We start from the raw sequence: 19166 nt of genomic DNA, 5'->3' as shown, positions 1-19166 counted from the left end.
TGTGGAATGCTCTGCCTTCTGTGTTTCCATACACATGCAATCTGTCTCACTTCAAAAAGCTGGTTTTCCATCATCTTTGTGGTGTAGATTAATATAATCTTTTTCTTTTTTATTTTAATTTTTTTGTATTCCTATTTTCTCGCCCCCATAGGCCCTATTGTAGGTCGACCTGTGCCCAGGTGGGCTATTCCCCATAAAAAAAATTAAATAAAAATAAAACATTTATTTGTACAATTTTGTCAAAAGGTATTGAAGTTGTGAACATTATTTTCAAATTTATTTTATTGAACGGAAACACTGGTTATTTTTATAAAACAATAACATATTGTATTTGACAATGTTAATCTCTCCCTCATTTTGACATCTTAAGACCTTTTTAGAGAACCTTTTTTATTCTATTTTTTAATTCATTAAGATGAGAAAGCGGCTGACTCATCTGAAGACATGCAGCTTACACCATCATAAGAATACAAGAGAATTTAGTAAATAGATTTTCTACAAATGGCGGCAAACTTGATGGGACAACAAGCCCCTAGGCCTACAGTGTGGGGAGCAAGGGGGTGCTCTATAAACTAGCCTCCCCCAAGCGTTGCCTTGGTAAGGGGATCGAACTCGAGACAATATTAAGAGGCATTCGCTTTACGCGGGAAAGAGTTGTCAATGTTTGCTATGGTTTGCTTTATTTATATTACTACTAATATAAGATGCTGAATATCTTCAAACTGCCGAACATATGTTTCTTGCTCCTTTGCATAATTTCTTGTTGCATGATAATTAAGATATTATTTTTTACTTTATGGAAATATAATTCTATAATTTTAGACATAGATTACACACAGATCTGATGCCTTCATCCACCACACTACCAAAATTCCTTTGTGTATTATAATCCTGGAAATGCCCTGTGATTAAGTTATTATGACTTTTTTCAAGGAATAAGTTTATATAAGCTAGAATTCTTATTATAATTGACAAATTTTCCTTCATGAGAGCAATATGATATAATATAATATAATTTGCTACATGTGAGCATTACACTCAGGGTCCCTGGCAGGGGGTCGTGTGCACGGCGGCGTCGCAGCAGCTCGGCCAATCAGCATCGGCGTCGTCCCATGAAGCAACATCGTCGTGGTGTATTTCCCGCGAACATCTCAAGTTTGTTCAATTTTGTTGTGCTTAAGTCAACCGACGTCGAAAAACACTTCTGATTAAATAGTTTAACGCACAGGGATTGCAGCCATGGCTGACACACGTAAGTAATCTTGATGTGAAGTTTAATTATTGTGCGTTTTGTTGTCCGGAAGCTGACCGCATTCCTGGGGGTTTGTGGTGGCCATTTTGTGTGTAGCCGACTCCCATGCTCATGCTGAAATATTAAGTAATTACCATTATATACCACATTTAACATTAGTATATAACTTAGTAGGGTCCTTGCAAAGTAATTCTTATTAATTTGGTTTTGGGTGGTTACCTAATCCTGGCGGGGTTGGTAGTGCGTCACCCTTATATCTGCCTCACGTGCACTGCTGCTGCTTACCTATTAATTACTTCCACCACCGTTTAGAGGACAGGGGCCACGATGTATGTAGTTCTGGCAATACTGTAGTTCCTTACTTTAATTGGATGCTTCATATACTGTAACTCGACAGGAGATGCCATGCACAGGCCAACCGGCCTATTGCAGACTTGTGTACCGTATACTGCCCATTTCGTCACCAACCCATTTCGGCATCACTATTTTTTGACCCGTTTCGTAACCACTGCTTTACCGTTTTCGTTACCGCGTTCCTTCCCGTTGCTTGGGATAGAAAATAATAAACTGAAAGACGAAAATAAAAAAAGGAAATTTTTCTTGTAGTGCCGTTCACTTGTAGCAAGTTAAAAATATATTTTACTAGTGCATTTGTGTATGTTGAGACCGAATATGACCTTCCTTTTTGGCGGAAATTAGTCGGGTTTTTTTGCGATTTTTTGTTTGTTTGATGTTTTCCGAGGGGAAAAAAGTACCTAATCGACTAACAAATACACAATAAAACACTAGAAAAACAATAACCAAACCAAACCTAACCTAACCTGACCTAACTTAACTGACTCATCATATGATGGAATCACCTATTTCTTACCTTATTGGCCTGGTTCTTGTTCGTCGTTGCATTCTGGGATTCTTACACAACACCACATATGTTGGTCTTTGCGATATTTACATTCAGTCTTGCTCTTAGTACACTTTACTGAGGTTGGAAGAACACCATGCGATCGAAAAAATGCTATAGTTTCTACGTTTTTTTCCCCAAAAACTCGCAATCGGCTCCATATACTTTAAGTGACATTCATCGCAGACTTTCACAGTCGGAACTGAACTTGAATTTCAAAATATGAGATCCAAAATAAAACTCGATTTTGATTGGGCCAAATATACTCTGAATTAGCAAAAACGCTTTTGATTGGCTGCGTGAAGTGTACGGGTACGCATGCGCGTCATGATTTATGAAGGAGACGCGAGAGACACGCAGTGTTGGGTTAGAGGCAGACGATAATGGCGGGAAAAAATGGAAGAAAATATAAATTTATTTGGAAAAAGCTATCTCCGTTATTATACATTTCCGCCGGTAATGTAATAGATGAAAATTATCTTATAATTAGACGTCTTATTCGAATATGATAATAGATTAGTGGTAGGAATGAAAGGAGCTACAAGAAAATAATACCAAAAAAACTGTTGCTTGGGATAGAAAAAAAAACACTAAGACAATATGCGAGACGAAAATAAAAAATATATACATTTTTAATACACCTACATTCATCTCACTGCTAGGTGGTTTATGAAAATATGGTATTTTCTTTACACTGTTCATTCCTACCACTAATCTATTATCATATTCGAATAAGACGTCTAATTATAAGATAATTTTCATCTATTACATTACCGTCGGAAATGTATAATAACGGAGATAGCTTTTCCAAAATATTTAATATTTTCTTCCATTAATATCCCGCCATTATCGTCTGCCTCTCCTCCAACACTGAGTGTCTCCTGCGCATGCGTTGTTGTACACGTCACGCGGTCAATCAAAAGCCTTATTGATTTTGAAACCAATTAAAATGTTTTTGGGTTTAATTCGTGGTATTTTTTGGCCCAATCAAATTTGAGTATTCATTTTGGTCTCATATTTTGAAATTCAAGTTCAGTGCCGACCATGGAAGTCTGCGATAGGTGTCACTTAAAGTACTATATGGAGCTGATAGCGAGTTTTTTTTTTTGAAAAAAAAAAAGTAGAAACTATAGCATTTTTTCGATCGCATGGTGTTCTTCCAACCTCAGTAAAGTGTACTAAGAGCAAGACTGAATGTAAATATCACAAAGACCAACATATGTGGTGTTGTGTAAGAATCCCAGAATGCAACGACGAACAAGAACCAGGCCAATAAGGTAAGAAATAGGTGATTCCATCATATGGTGAGAGTCGGTTAGGTTAGGTTTGGTTATTGTTTTTCTAGTGTTTTCTTGTGTATTTTTTAGTCGCTTAGCCACTTTTTTTCTCGGAAAACGTCAAACAAACAAAAATCGCAAAAAAAAAAACACGATTAATTTCCGCCAAAAAGGAAGGTCATATTCGGTCTCAACACACAAATACACTAGAAAAATATATTTTTAACTTGCTAAAAGTGAACGGTGTGACAAGAAAAATTTACCGAAAATATGGTAATTTTCTAGATAGAGTTAATGAGCTACTGTACTTATCTGGGATGAAATGCGCAGGGCTTCCATACACAACAAAGTCTGTATAGTAGGCGACTTTAACTTTGGCCAAATACATTGGATTGACCTTACGGGTAACTCAGAATCAGAGGATTTTCTCGAAACGATCCAGGACTGTTTCATAAGTCAACATATAACCGAACCCACCCGGGGTAATAATATTCTCGATTTAATTCTGTTGAACAGAGAAAACCTCATAAGCAATGTCGAGGTAGTGAACGAACTTGCAAACAGCGATCACAAAGAAATTAGATTCCAGTTAGATTTTCAGGGCAGACGTAAGGAAAATGCCACTAAAGTCCCAGATTTCAGAAGGGCAAACTTTGATAGTTTGAAGAGGCAGTTGAGGAAAGGGGTATCACTTCTGGGGGTGATTCACACTGACCTCACCCCACCCACGAACCTGACGGTTGACACCGACCTGATAACGAGATCCGAGATTGCCGAGTTCCATGGCAATTTAAATAATGAGTTACTTAATGCACAAAGGCAGAACATACCATACAAAAAACTCAGATCAGATAACAATGACCCTAAATGGATAAATATTTATTTAAAGAACATTATTGGCCATAGGAAAGCTATAGGTAAGCTATAGGTAGAAGGATAAATCGTGGCGAAATTTACCTCCGGGATTATTATAAGGTATTGGCTGGTAGGGTCAAGACCAAGATAAGGAGAGCAAAGAAGAATAATGAACTGAAGATAGCAAGGGAGGCGAAGACAACCCCCAAAGGATTCTACCAAATGTATCAAACTAAAACACGAGATAAGATTGGACCAATACAGTCAGATACCGGCGAGCTAACGGATAATGACGGAGAAATGAGCAATAATCTGAATAAATATTTTTCAACAGTTTTCACCACTGAAAATTTAAACATGATACCTGAGGCAATTAGACAAACTTAAGCCTAATAAGTCACCTGGTCCCGATAATATATTTGCCAGAGTATTAAAGGAATGTAAGGAAGAGCTTAGTATGCCCTTAGCAAAGTTGTTTAACATGTCCTTAAAAACAGGTGTAGTACCAGAATCCTGGAGGATAGCGAATGTAATACCGATTTTCAAGAAGGGGGATAGATCACTATCCTCTTAACTACCGCCCAATCACTCGAACATCAATAGTAGGCAAATTACTGGAAGCAACCATCTCAAACTATTCGAAATCACCTGGAGAAGCACCAATTGATCAATGATTCCCAGCATGGCTTCACAAGTGGGCGTTCATGTCTAACTAATCTATTAACATTCTTTTCATCAGTTTTCGAGTCGGTGGACGAGGGGCACAATTATCATGTGGTATATCTCGACTTGAGCAAAGCCTTCGACAGTCCCCCACGAAAGACTAATTAGAAAGATAGAAGCACATGGCATCAAAGGTAATATCCTTAAATGGATTAGGGCGTCGTTACAGGACAGGAAACGGCGAGTGAGCATAAACGGCACTAAATCGCCTTGGAGGAATGTCACTAGCGGAGTTCCCCAAGGCTCAGTACTTGGACCATTATTATTTATTATATACTTAAACGACATAGACGCAACATAAGTAAATTTGCTGATGACACTAAAATAGGACGTGTTATTAAGTTTGATGAGGACTCCGCAAAACTACAGGAAGATCTAAACGAATTTTTCGAACGGTCTGAAAAATGGCAGATGAAATTCAACGTGGACAAATGTAAAGCACTCAGTATAGGAGATGTAAACAGGGAAACCAGTTACCAGATGAACAACGATGCCATTGAGAAATCCGACTGCGAGAGAGATTTAGGAGTACTGTAATGATAAGTAGGAACCTTAAGCCAAATAAACTATGTGTATTTGCTTGAAACAAAGGAGTGTTAGTTACAAGACAAGCGAGGTCATCCTAAAACTATATCTTGCGCTAGTGAGACCTCACTTGGATTACGCAGTTCAATTCTGGGCACCGTATTACAGAATGGACATAGAATCCTTGGAAAGAATTCAGAGGAGAATGACAAGGCTAATCCCCGGGCATTAGGAACCTTGAGTACAGAGACAGGTTAAAGCATCTTAATTTGCACTCCCTCGAGGGGCGACCTGATAGAGGTGTATAAATGGAAGTCAGGGATAAACAAAGGGGACATTACAAAGGTACTCAAACTATCCAACCAGGAGCGAACTCGTAACAATGGTTTTAAATTAGACAAATTTAGATTTAGGCGCGAAATAGGTAAACATTGGTTTGGTAACAGAGTAGTGGATGAGTGGGACAAGTTACCAAATATCATCATTATTCAAAGTAATAGGAGCTCTAGCCCTTGTGAATTATGACGGACACCTCCCGAGGGGAAAAAAAAGGTACTTTTCCGTAATCTACCCCAGTTAAAATTTAAACCATTTCCCAGTACAGTACCAGATTTAGGGTTATCAAAATTAATGGCTCAAACACTGGTCAGTGATGGAAAAAACAAGTGGAAAAAGCTTGCACTGTAATAGCTGTGTACTCTATGTCTGATCCATACACGCCGAACTGACTGATACGCATTTACCGGGTACTTGTTTACACTTACGTTGGTCGTCGCATCCCATGGTGACGTGTGTTGTTCATATTCGTAAATGTCTCGTAATTCAAAATGTTACCAAATATTACTAAAATTGTAATACAGGTACTCCTCGACTTAAGACTGCTGCAGTCGTACAATTATTTTTCAAATTACGTATTTTCGAATCTCGACGTTAGTGATCGCGCTGTGTACTGACAAATTTTCATTTGTAGTTCCCTTTAAAATGGCTGGCAAGCGTAAAATTGGGAGTTCTCGTGGTGCTGAGAAGAAAAAGAGAACCATTTTAGATTTTTTATGTACTCTAACCCCGTTGTAAGTCGGGGACTGACTGTATACATTATTCCGATGTACTGTACAGCTCCTCCCCGACTTTCGACCACTTGCACTTATGACCTGCCTCAGTTGTACCAAAATTTTTTTCAAATTACGTATTTTTGAGTCCCAACGTCAGTACACAGAACATTTTCTTTTGTAATTTCCTTTAAAATGGCTGGCAAGCTTAAAAGTGAGAGTTATGTGGTGCTGGGAAGAATAAGAGACACCCATTTTAGATTTTCTATGTATTATTTAAGCATTTTCGACATACGACCATTTCGACTTACGACCTGGATTTGGGCCCCTAACCCCGTCGTAAGTCGGAGAGGGGCTGAATTGTAATATTTTGAAATTTTATCAAATATTACTAAATTGTAACATTTCAATCCAGCAAAACGTTACAAGTTATGAGTAATTTCGATTTAGGGGAGTACATTTTTTTTTACTGTATTTGCATGATAATGAACACTAAAATGGAAGTGCAAAAGCAGAGGATGTATTAGAATCTGACCTAACTTCCTTACCTGTGCATTGTCATTTTGATTTTCTTACTATCATCCAAACAACATCTCTAGAATAAGAAAATGAACGAAGTCAATACAATATAAATCGTAATAAACACGCCCGATGAGATTGTCGTTAATTTTTAGACATGTAAACGTAAGTAAAGACTGTGGATGCTCCAGCATAGCAGACGGCATGAACCAAAACCCACGGTGCCAGAATTATGGTAAATATTTGATTTCTTGTCCTAAAAAGGACATACACGAAATTACTGGCATATAATCAGCGTTTTTACTCCAATTATTTCCCCCTTCTTTCATGCCCTACCCACTAACAAGTAATTTATGATTGAAGGATAGATAAAAAAGAAGAAAATACGTCACTTAGATTTTATTACTTGGTAACACCCAAATATCTGAAAATTTGGTGCAATTCCATAAAATCCTTCTGGTGTTAAATCTCCTCCATCTTTACCCAGTACTGTACCTGATGTTTCAGAAAGTTCTCATTCTTGCAAATTGTCAACAAAGGCATTAGATACAATATCACCGAATAATACAGTGGTCCCTCGGTTAACGAGCACAATCCGTTCTAGAATGTTGCTCGTTAACCGAAACCATTGTTTCAATGGGTTTTGGGGTAATTTGTTCCTGCTCACTGAAAATTGCCAAAATTCAACAAAAAAGGTAGAAAAGTACACTTACTTTGAGGTGTGTATGTAGAAGGCTCCTGGATGATGATGATGGGAATTAGAATGGGGGTGGAGGAGAAGGGAGAAGAGAAGGCATTGGGGTGGAAGAGAAGTCACCACACAGCACCATTTCACCCATAAAATTTTAGTTCTCTTGGTGTAATTCAAGATTATTTTCTTTAAATCAACACTGCACTATATATTGTCAATATATAAAATAAATTTAAAAATGACGAATAATTTGATTGCAAACACAGAAAAAAGCATTTACTTGAGGAGTCTCAAGCAAGATGTTATCTCCACTGAAAAGACACAAAGACTGGCGCCTGTATGGTGTGTTGAGAGGCTGGATGGCGCGCATAAAACTAGTTTCATTACCTTCAATTATGTTCAATAATTGTTAAAATGACTAAAAAATTTAATATTAAAATTTTAAAATTATTGAATAGTATAAACTTCTTGATATTTACTAAAATGGTAAGGAATTTAAGCCCTAGAACCGATTACTGTATTGGCGGACTAATACTACAGCTGGTGGACCGCCAAATGCAAGCGAATACATGTTCAGGTCGGCTCGTAAGAAACTCGTTAATCGAGGGATTGCTCGTTAACCGAAGTTAAGAATCTTATGGAAGGTAACTCGTTAACCGAGGGACCACTGTACTATGTACTGTACATTTCTGTATTGGTTTTATACTAATTAACAAAACCTACTCGACCTAGGATTGAAGCTTATTATTATAGCTTACTTTTGTACAAGTATTGGGTTAAGTGAGCATTTGACAGACAAGACATCATATATTGAATGATAGAACCCTTATATTACTGGGGGTTGTGATCGTCATTACTTGAGGGTAAATGTGATGCACTTGAACACAGGAACTACATGCCAATATAAAAGTTTTAGAAAGTGATTGAGATATTGGTAAGGGAGAGAAGAAAATATTAATATAAACAATGTAGGTTGGATTTATGCCAGGTGGGGAACAGCAGAGGCAATATTTATAGCCAGGCAGCTACAAGAGAAATATCTAAGGAAGAAAAGGTTGTATGGTAGTCGAAGAGAAGGCATTTAACAGGGTACCATGTGTAGTAGTAAAGTGGGCATTTAGAAAGCTGGGATTCAGGGTGTATCTTAGTCAACTATGTATGGTATTATGAAGGCTTCATTTAATTGAGAGTAAATGAGCAGGAAAGTGAGGAATTTGGGTGAATGTACTGTAAGGGTTCTGTCTTGAGCCTCTTCTGTTTATCATGGGACTTTACAACTGGCTTGACCTGGGAGTATTTGTATACTGGTGATAGTGAAGAGACAGTGGAGAATTTTTAGAAATTAAAAGGTGGAATAGTCCAGGTCCTGTTGCTAAAACAAAAGTATTGATAAGTGGTGTAGGTGAGGGACTTGTGTTGGAAAATGGCCAAGTGCTGTGAGTAAGAAAGGTGTTGGCAGCAATTCAATAATGTGCATCGAGTTTGGAAGATGGTTACACGGTGGTGCAATGAAATAGATGGCAGACTGCAGGATGTCGCTGACTTTAAGTCCTCTGCATGTTTTGGAAACATGTTCCCACAGCAAAGCTGAACAAACTTACTATTGTGAGATTCATACCTGGACTGTCATTTAGTTCTGTTGCTTGGGTGACATGATCAGTGCCGGTGGGGGTGCAGAAGCCAACTCAAATGAGCAAGTCAGAAGTGGCTGGTGGAAGTTTAGGGAGCTGGTGTCTTTATTGACAGCAAGAGGGCCTTCCCACCTGGTGGAAGGAAGGATGTGGCTGGTGTTCAAAGTGAGTTGTATTGCAGTGAGAATGACATTAGTAAGCATGAGGAAGCTGAAATGAGAATGGTGAGGTGGATGTGTGATGGGACAATTAAAGACAGGAGGCCCTGGTCAGAGGTAAGAGAGTGGCTGGCATATTGAGAGTGTTTGAAGTTCTGCATAGAGGCAGGCTGGGATCTTTTGGGCGTTGGGGGAGAATGGATACCAGTTGGGTCAAGAAGTGCATGAGTAAATGTAGAAGGGAGGAGAGCCAAAGGTTGGCCAAGAATGACATGGGAAGAGGTTGTAATAAATGACATTAGTTAGGAACCTGGCGAGAGAGACTGCAAGAGACTGTGACATGGCGACAGTGGCTAAACCCACGCAAGCGTGGAAAATGGCTGTAAAACATTAATGGTGATTACATGTGGTAAAAAGCTCCTGTACCATGTAGAAATGAATAGGTCTAGGTTACTAGGCGATGAAAATATTTCTTCCATAGCAGCAGTGTGTACAGGGGTGGTGTAGGGGGAGCTAGATTGTATTGGGACAGTCTATAAACATGTCATTTTGTGTATTTTTAAAATTTGCACTAAAATCTTGGCACCCTGTTTGCATGTTGCAGCCTCAGTACAGACAATTGCTATACAATATTTGCATTTTGTAGCTATAGATTTAAACAGGCTTGGGTTCGCATTGGTTTTGTGGGCATACAGTACTGAGAAAATGAGAAACCAAGTGATGGGAAAATTTTTTAGCTACAATTTAAAGATGAATGGTAGGAGGGAGAGAAGGGTGCAAAGAGTGCAGAAGTGATGTGATGGGCAACCTGGACAGTGAAGACAATAATTACAAGGCCTGTGTAAAGTCATCGGTGAACAAGAAATATTGAAAGGCTGGGAAAGATGATGAGCAGTGAAAAAATGATAGTTTTACTTTACAGTATATTGAAAATACTGTAGTCCACTTCAAAATTTTGTTTTGTAAACTTGGCCACCTAAAGATCCTCTACTCTAATTAGTCTGAAAGGATTGGTGTTATAATTGGTGAAAGCCCTGTACATGTATATCTTAGATTAAAAAAGATTCTAAATGTATTAATTACTTTCTGGAAATGATTTGTCACTTTAGGTGGTCCAGTTCACCTCACATCACTTGATGCTTTAAATTTTTTCTGAAATATCTTTTCAGTACATCATCTCAATCTCTAACTTTATTGCTATGATATTGTTTTAACAATCATAAAATTGATTCTCGGTGTGTTTTTTCTCTTATCCTTCTGAAACTGACTGAAATAAATGATATTCCAGAATATAACTATAGTGGAGGATATGCCAGTGGTGGCAGCGGTGGTGGTAGTAGTGGTGGTGGTGGTGCAAGCAGCTATGGGGGCTATAGCAATGCTTCAGGAGCTGCTCCCCCTCCAGCTTCTTCCTACACACAACCGCAATATGGTGGATATTCAGCACCGCCACCTCAGGGTTACTCACCGAACCAGGCTCCTTATGCAGCACCACCTTCCTACGGTGCTCCCCCTCCACAAGGTGAGTAATGTGCACGTGTCAGGAGAGCCCATGCACTTCCTTTCCCGTTTCAGATCATGATATCAGAATAATGCTGTGGGATTATTGTCTCACAGTTGCCACAGTACTGTGAACACAAGTAGGAGTGAATGATAGTGATGAGATTTGCATAGAAGAGGAGAAAGAATGACTGAGGTTAAGCTACTACTACCAGGTGGCCATGGGAGCTCATACAGTGGGTATGGGATGCAGCAGCAGACACAGCCGCCAGTTCAGCCTGCAGCAGGCAGTGGAGGATACAGCAGTTATGGTGGACAGTCACAAGGGTATGAACAAAATAGTAACTACCAGTCCAGTAACTATGGTCAACCACCAACCAGCAACTATGGTGGACAACAAGCCAGTACCTATGGTAGTCAACCCAGTGCTAACTACTCTGCCCTTCAGCCTCAAGGAAACTATGGTGGTCCACCACCACAGGGAAACTATGGTGGTCCGCCATCAGGTGGAAATTATGGGGGGCCCCAGGGTCCTAACTATGGTGCCCCACCACCACCATCAAATGGAAATTATGGTGGCCAAGGTGGTGGATTTAACAGTAAGTCATATTTTTGTGTGTTTTCTTCCTTTTTACTTTTCAGGAATCTGGCACTGACTAGACTGATACCTGACTGACTTTATTATGGACCTTAGTATATGGTTGATATTCATTCCTCTCAGTTGACAAAAATCATCATTAGTAAACACATGGGGGCACATGGAACATCTGAAAAGGTGCTACTGTCATGGAGATCTAAGTGAAGTGATTAATCAATCTAGCAACCCTTGCACTTGCAGCCAATCATATGTTGCATGTCTCTCATCAGGCAATACATCATTAGAATTCTTGCATTTGTTCATTGTTTGGAAGATTGTATTAAGACTAATAAAGCTTAATATAAATGGTACAATCTGTCCACCATGCAGCTGTTACATTGTTTGGTTTTGGATTCTCTCAATGAGGCCATTGAGATGAAAGTTGCTAGTGACACTCAAAGGTTGAGCCCTGAGGTTGTGGGCCAGCATTACTGTGTGTACTAATGCAGACTGCTGAACTTTTCAAGGTGGTCTAGGCATGGCTCCTCCCCCCCAGTCTGCCCCTCCAGGCTTTGGTGGCATGCACGGGCAGCCCAAGAACCAGCTCTCGGCCCCCACTCATAGGTAAGTTAAACCACCACTAGGCCACTTAGAGGGTGTTGATAGTCTAAATAGTTTTGTTCTTAGAATTCAGAGTTCAACTGAGGCATTAACATCATGATGGTTGCACTGTGAAATCTTGTTAGGGATGAAACCTGGAGTACTGTTTTGTATTGCACATGATATTGGTACAGTATGGTGTGTTTGAAATAAATGGTCACGATGAATTTGGCTAGAGGTCATTAAAAGAAATGGAACTTTTGAAAATTCAGATGGGTAGTTTATGTGGTCTGCATTTTCCCCCTATTTTCTTTTTTTCTTTTTTTTTTCTTTTTTTTCTAGAAATTTGTACATGTTACAAATATTTAATATATTTTTAGTTTTCCTGACAGGTAATTGGTATCCCAATGTAAGAATGGGAACTGACGAGAAATGAAGAATTGGTATATGTAAATTCTGTGTACAGTATTACATAATAGTGGCGCACATGATTCGTTTGAAGATAATTATAAGATAATATGAAAACTTGTGGCCAGAAATGGTACTGTGGAGTGTGCATTGTAAAGTTGCAAGTGGTAATAATTGCTTCAATAATTGGTGTTACACTGACATAATTTATTAGTTAATTATTAGCATTGGTGTAAAAATTGTCAGTGTTGATACTTGGCATTTGTGTAAAAATATAGTCCACCAAGTTGATGCTTGACATTGGTGTGAAGGCATTCGAGCTGTAGATGAACATTTCTGAGTTCAAGGAAATTTTAGGCAGGGCATTATTTTTTTAACTTAAAAGTGTAAACTAAAAAGTTTCCCGTGTAAGGCGTAAATTTTTAATTGAGTATAAGTATTGGAGGTCAATGAAGAAGAGAAAAATTGTGATCTTAGAGGTGATGAGAGTAACAACGTGGTGTGGCAAAGCAGAGGGTAGCAGGAAGAAATCCAAGTAACCCTGTTGAGGACACCCAACAACCTTCCCTTGATGTCTCCTCGCCTGTAAATCAAGCTGACTTTATTAGACTTTCAGCTCAAGATAATATACTGCCAGGTGACAGTCAGGTCTTCATGTGGTTATCTCACATGAATGATCATGCTCTCTTCAGTTTCCAGTTTAACAAGACATACAGTTGCATGATGTATTGACCATGTATGCATTGGAATGCTTGTTACTCTGGTATTCAACCCAAAATCATTGACTTGACATTGACTGTCTAACTGTGTGACTGCCCGACAAATTGACAACTTCGTGCCAACAGAGCTGCCGGTCTCAAAGTGTCTTCTTACAGGCGGGATCAAGGGAGAGGTTATAACAAAGGTAACAGCACCTGTAGGTGCTTATGGTTTTTCGTCAGTTTTGCAAATGCAGGCCATCTTAAGTAAAGGTCCTCCTTTTTTCAGCATCACTTGTGTTGCTGGTTCAAGTGTGATCTTTGCTTAAGTAATGCACTGTGGTCTCAAACTGAGCTTTGTTACGTATATAAACCTTTTGCATGATTATTTCTAGAGACAGAAGTATTAGTTCATTTGAGACAATGGTGTGGTCTGTTCGTAATTGCATATCCTCAATTGTATGGGGGCTTTTTCTGGACATTTTGAATGTTCCAGTGTACAGTAAGTCTTTTCTGCTTTTATTAACCCGCTCTAATGATTGAGGATAAGCATTTATGTTTATAGGCTTCTTCAAGTGTACAATTAGATTCACACAGCCAGTTTGTTACCTTGGGTCTTAATTATTGTGTGCCCTCTCAGACCATGTGGTACAATGAGCCTGATGGTAGTATGCATAATAGAAAGTGAGGTGCAGTTAAATGGAATTGGTATTAATGAAGTTAGCAATAACAATTTAGATAAAGTGTCTTATTTTAATGATGGATTCTTTCTTTGAAAGAGTGGTAATGATGGTTCTTGAAATTGTGCAATTAATCATGTAATGTTGAAGAAAAGTTAATGTGATGGTTCATTTCAATGTGTGCCCAAGATGGTCAGGATCAATTTTGTTATATATAAAGATAATGGTATAAATCACTTATTAAATGGTTAGCCTGTCTGTTTGGGTATTTTTAGACAGCAAAACATGAAACGGTGTGTTTTAACAATTAAAGGTCAAAGGCTTGGTGTGATGCTTCATATACTAAGCATTTTCATTTTGGTTCTAGAGAGTAAAGAACTTTGGTGTGAACACCTTACACTGGTAATTCATTTTTTTTCGTTTTGGTCTTTTGAACAGTAATACCCTTTGTGCCCATTTATGGAAACCATTACTGGTAATATTGGGTGTCGTGTTATGCATGGTATGAGTATGAGTAAGTTGTGCCACGTGAATACTTGCTCATTTTGGTAAGAACAAATTTAATGGGAGAGTACAGAAAATACAATTGCTATAGCAATAAGCCTTGATAAAACTTATTTTTAGTGGTAATTTATGTGGATGTGAGACAAAATGGGGAGGTCGGGGATGATAAAGTTAATTTCCAAACTGCGGTTCTGGCTCAAACTACAGCCTTGTGTGGTACTTCTCGTACACCTGCAGGTATACATTCAGAATCATGGTGTGAGCTCCACTATCTGTTGTGGTTAGTGTTTGTGTATATGGGTCTAGATCAAGAGTACCATCTAAGTTTGGTAATTATACTTTTGAAGTAGGAAAACCCTTCTAGGTGGGCAGTGGTAATTTGTTTTGAGTATAGTTAAGAAGCAAACTTAACTTGACTTTAATGTGCAAATTTAATGTACAATATTTAGCAATTATCAATCAGATATATTTTCATGCATTAATTCTTAAATGTTATAGACAAATCACTCATTTGCACTTGCAGACAGTTAAGTTTTCATAATCCTTGCATTCAGTCTATACTTTTTCCATTAGATATGATGGTGCATGTTTGTCAATGTAGCTTCAGAGTTTGCAAGTAATTTTTTTAGTACTTAATGATTTAAATTTACTCTTAATTCTCTGAAGCTGCTATTGGCCAGCATGAACTTATTCTTTGATCATTCAAAATGTAATATGATGAGCTAATTCTTATTTGTATCGGCGTGCAGAAGATGGCAGTGGGAACTACGGGGGGAGCCGGTTTGATGGTGACAGCCGTGGTGGCAATGGTGACCGCTTCCGTGGAGAATCTTCAGACTTGGTGATGCAAGAGGACACAATATTTGTGTCTGGCATGCCTGCAAATGCAACAGAAGAAAATATTAAAGAACATTTTGGCTCTATTGGAATAATTAAGGTGAGAAATTGTGCTGAGTAATGAACTTACAGCAAGAGAAATGAGTTTCCTGAGTGATAGAATACAGTAGTAACTTAAACAAAAACCAAATGAATCATTTTTTTTTTTTTTTATTCATAGATGGACAAGAGAACGCAGCGGCCAAAAATTTGGATGTATAAGGACAAAGCTACAGGCCGCATGAAGGGAGAGTGCACAGTCACATTTGACGATCCCTTCACTGCTAAGTCTGCCATACAGTGGTTTGATGGAAAGTCATTCATGGGACGCACAATCAAGGTATTGAACTTCATTGTCTATTTTACTCAGGACTCATAAGATACTTGGTAATCAAATAATTTTGCTTGAAGATTGGTATATGGTAGGAGTGAAATCACTACTGTATATTATTTAAAACTTAATTTTTAACAGGTCCAGATGGCAGAGAGACCAAAGAGCAGTTACGAACGCGGACGGGGTGGCTTTGGTGGCGAGACCGGAGATCGTGGTGCTGGCAGTGGTGGGAGTAGTGGTGGTGGTGGTCGAGGCCGTGGTGGTGGCGGTAGCAGCGGCGGTGGTGGAGGAGGGGGTGGAGGCGGAGGTGATAGAGGCTTTGACCGTCGTGGTGGTCCTCCTGGTCGTGGGGGTGGTGATCGCGGTGGTGGAGATCGTGATGGTCCTCCAAGTGGTGGTCGAGGTGTGTTTTAATAACAAGGTGTTTTTATACTGAATTTAATGTTTAATTATGAAGTATATATTGACTTCTTAGAATTCCAATGTTCACTGAATTCATTAATTGGTTTCATACCAGGACGTGCAGGTGATTGGAGATGTCCTGTACCAAGTTGTGGAAATAACAACTTTGCTTGGCGCAACAGCTGTAATAGGTGTAATGAGCCCAAGCCTGCTGGAGCGGGTGGTGATGATGGTCAGTTTTTATTGCTTATCGTACATGTTGCCTTTGTAATCATGATGAATATCCCCCCTGCATTAGTGTTCTATATTTGTCAAAGTTTTTGTACAGGTGATAATAAATACACTTACTTCCCCGTATTTGCAAACTCCGCCATGTGTGAGGCTGTTGGAAATTTTTTTTGTGACCCAGTAACACCCAATAACCTCCCTCATTTGTGTCAGGCCACTGTATGACGAATATCTCTACTTTTATGTTAAATCCAATGTCATAAGTTTATTTAATTTACAGTGCAATTCCTTTTATCTGAATTCCAACAATCTGTATCTTCAAGGTATCCCAACTATGTCTCCTCTGGTCCTGTTCTGAATGCAACAAATCATTCATTCGCATGACAACCACCAGTAACTGCTTTGTTAACAAAAACTGCTGTGATACAGAAAAATTGGTAAATAATATATCGTAAAATACAATAGTACATGTTTTATGTTAAAAAAGTGGCTCTTTCCACACATCAAACCATCATCTTGGCAACACAACACAGTTAAGCCAGGCAATCATCCAGCTGACCCTGAAAAGTGTGTATGCTGTGACATCACATCCCGGGGGTCGGCTTGCCTCTACACCTTACACAACCTATGCACTTCATTTTTGCTTATATTTTCTTTAATTCTAGTTACATTAGAATATTGTAGTTTTTGCTCTGTATTAAAGAAAATGGTTTTATTGATGTAGACTAATCTCCTTAGTGATAGAAGTTACGTGTTTATTTACAGTCTTGCTTGAATTATATGAAGAGAAAACAATTATTTTTGTAATTTGTATTACAAAAACTCACTCCATAGAAACATCAACACTATCTCAGAAACATTATTTCTAACCTAAAGTATTATGACAACAATGATAATCTTAGTAGCCATGATACCATACACTAGTTTTGCTATCAGGGATTAAATTTAGTATTTGCGAACACACAATATGCGGTGATTTCCAAGAACGTAACCCTTGCGAATACGGGGGCGAAGTGTACAAGTTTATTTTACTGTCATGTGGTCCTTGGTTTTTATGTTTGTTGGTTCCAAGGTGAAATAATTAATTTGACAAAATATTTCAGATAGTGGAAGTGGTGGAGGTGGAGACCGTGGAGGTTTCAGGGGTGGATTCCGTGGACGTGGAGATCGTGGAGGATTCAGAGGCCGTGGTGGTGACCGTGGCGGAAGAGGCGGCTTCAGAGGCCGTGGTGGCTATGGAGATCGTGATGGAGACCGCGATTCTGGTGGCCCAATGAAGGGGTTAGTATTGTGGAAGAATTTTATGTCAAAACAATGTTAGTGTAACCAATATATCAGTAATAGATGACATCTTAATTGAAACCAGTACAAATTTTACTGCATATGAATTATTTACCTGTAAGTACTAGCAATGAAAAGATATCCCTATTTGGCAAAACTGTCAGTTGCATCTAAGGTTTAATTTGATGTTTCTCCCAATTTAGTGTAAGATATTAGAGATTTTCAATCCCACTTCATCTTTTACTTTTTACTTATGCCTTGTGTTCCCTGGTCATGAAAAAATAAAAAAATAAATTGTGATTCTACAACATAAGTGAACCACTATACATCAAATATGGTATTTGTGTTTTATCGTACTCTAAATTTCCCTTACAGTGACCGTGGACCAGGAAGGTCTCGACCTTATTAATGCCCAGTGGAGGAGTGTGTGTGTGTGTATGGACAGGGGATGGAAGAGCCCCTATTCTGACCACTTTTGCAGTAGTAATATACAATTATATCATTTAAAAATTCATGGCAAGTGCTGTGGAAAAGGATCTTGAGGTAAGACAATTGAGTTTACAGGAATTTTTTTAATAAATAAGGTCTTATGTATTGTACCAATAAAATAGGAACAAACTAGTGTCAGCAGAAGGTACAAAATCAACAGCATAGTTGTTAAGCTGAGAAATGTGTAGATACTGTACTCCATTCTGCAGCATTGAAACAGGCACTCATATTTGAAGTTCAATTCTTGCTGCTGATATGGCATTTTTTTATAATTCAAGAATTTTATGTAACAGTTGATGTCTCATGTTGAGGGTTTTCTTTATGTATCAATAAAGTTCAAATGCGTCTTGAGAGTTCATTACTAGAAACCTGTGATGTTAAATTGGATACCTGGCTGGTAATATTCGGGAGGAAAGTGGGGAAAACTGGGGATTCCGTTCTCTTAATTGTGCAACATTAAAATACACTACTCTAAATATGGCTTTGTAATAAAGAAAATATATAAAATAATAAAAAATGAAGAACATGGGTGTGGGAAGTGAACATATTTACAGTATTGAGGCAGAGGGCTATAACTGCTATCAGTCACAACAATTGGTTTTCAGGAATGCATCTCAATATTTAAAGAGATGCCTGTACAATAAACCAGGGGTGGCTTTTGGGGGGGGGGGGATTAGCCCACCTGGGCACAGGTCACTGACCCACATCAGGGCCTGAAGGGCGAAATATAATTAAAATAAATACAAATTATTATTATAAATGTATCTAGAGCGAGAAGCAACTATGTATGTGTTGTCAAAGTAAGAAACATTTGTGGAAATGAGACAGATCAGCATCCTGGGACTTGTCACAATTTTTGTGATGCCATATGGCAGCAGGGTCTACTACCTACGGGCCACAGACTTAATATAGATGCAAATGCATAATGTTTGCACAAAGTAAAGCCTTGTATGTGTATATATAGGATGTAAATAAAATATTAACTTAGCATGGGTATTTTGAGTAAAT

The 19166-nt window shown here is 38.5% G+C and overlaps 1 protein-coding gene across 4 annotated transcripts; it reads left to right on the top strand.

The window, feature by feature from the left end:
- Nucleotides 1–1080: 1080 nt before the first annotated feature.
- On the top strand, nt 1081–18504 carry LOC121855341 (RNA-binding protein cabeza-like). 4 transcript variants are annotated; one of them, XM_042350245.1, is made up of 9 exons: nt 1081–1252; nt 10870–11103; nt 11297–11680; nt 15298–15485; nt 15606–15764; nt 15897–16161; nt 16285–16392; nt 17492–17669; nt 18045–18504. In XM_042350245.1, the coding sequence occupies exons 1-9, from the start codon at nt 1240–1242 to the stop codon at nt 18076–18078; spliced, it is 1563 nt and encodes a 520-aa protein (XP_042206179.1). In that variant the 5' UTR covers nt 1081–1239; the 3' UTR covers nt 18079–18504. The 4 variants fall into 4 exon arrangements, with proteins under 4 accessions (XP_042206179.1, XP_042206172.1, XP_042206187.1 ...); XM_042350238.1 differs by having other exon boundaries at nt 16276–16392; XM_042350253.1 differs by lacking the exon at nt 15606–15764 and having other exon boundaries at nt 16276–16392.
- Nucleotides 18505–19166: the final 662 nt, after the last annotated feature.

Source organism: Homarus americanus, unplaced genomic scaffold (assembly GCF_018991925.1).
Source record: "Homarus americanus isolate GMGI-L3 unplaced genomic scaffold, GMGI_Hamer_2.0 scaffold1024, whole genome shotgun sequence".
Taxonomy (NCBI): Eukaryota; Metazoa; Arthropoda; class Malacostraca; order Decapoda; family Nephropidae; genus Homarus; species Homarus americanus.
Note: the sequence above shows the minus strand (reverse complement) of the source record. Positions and strands in the feature narration are given on the sequence as shown.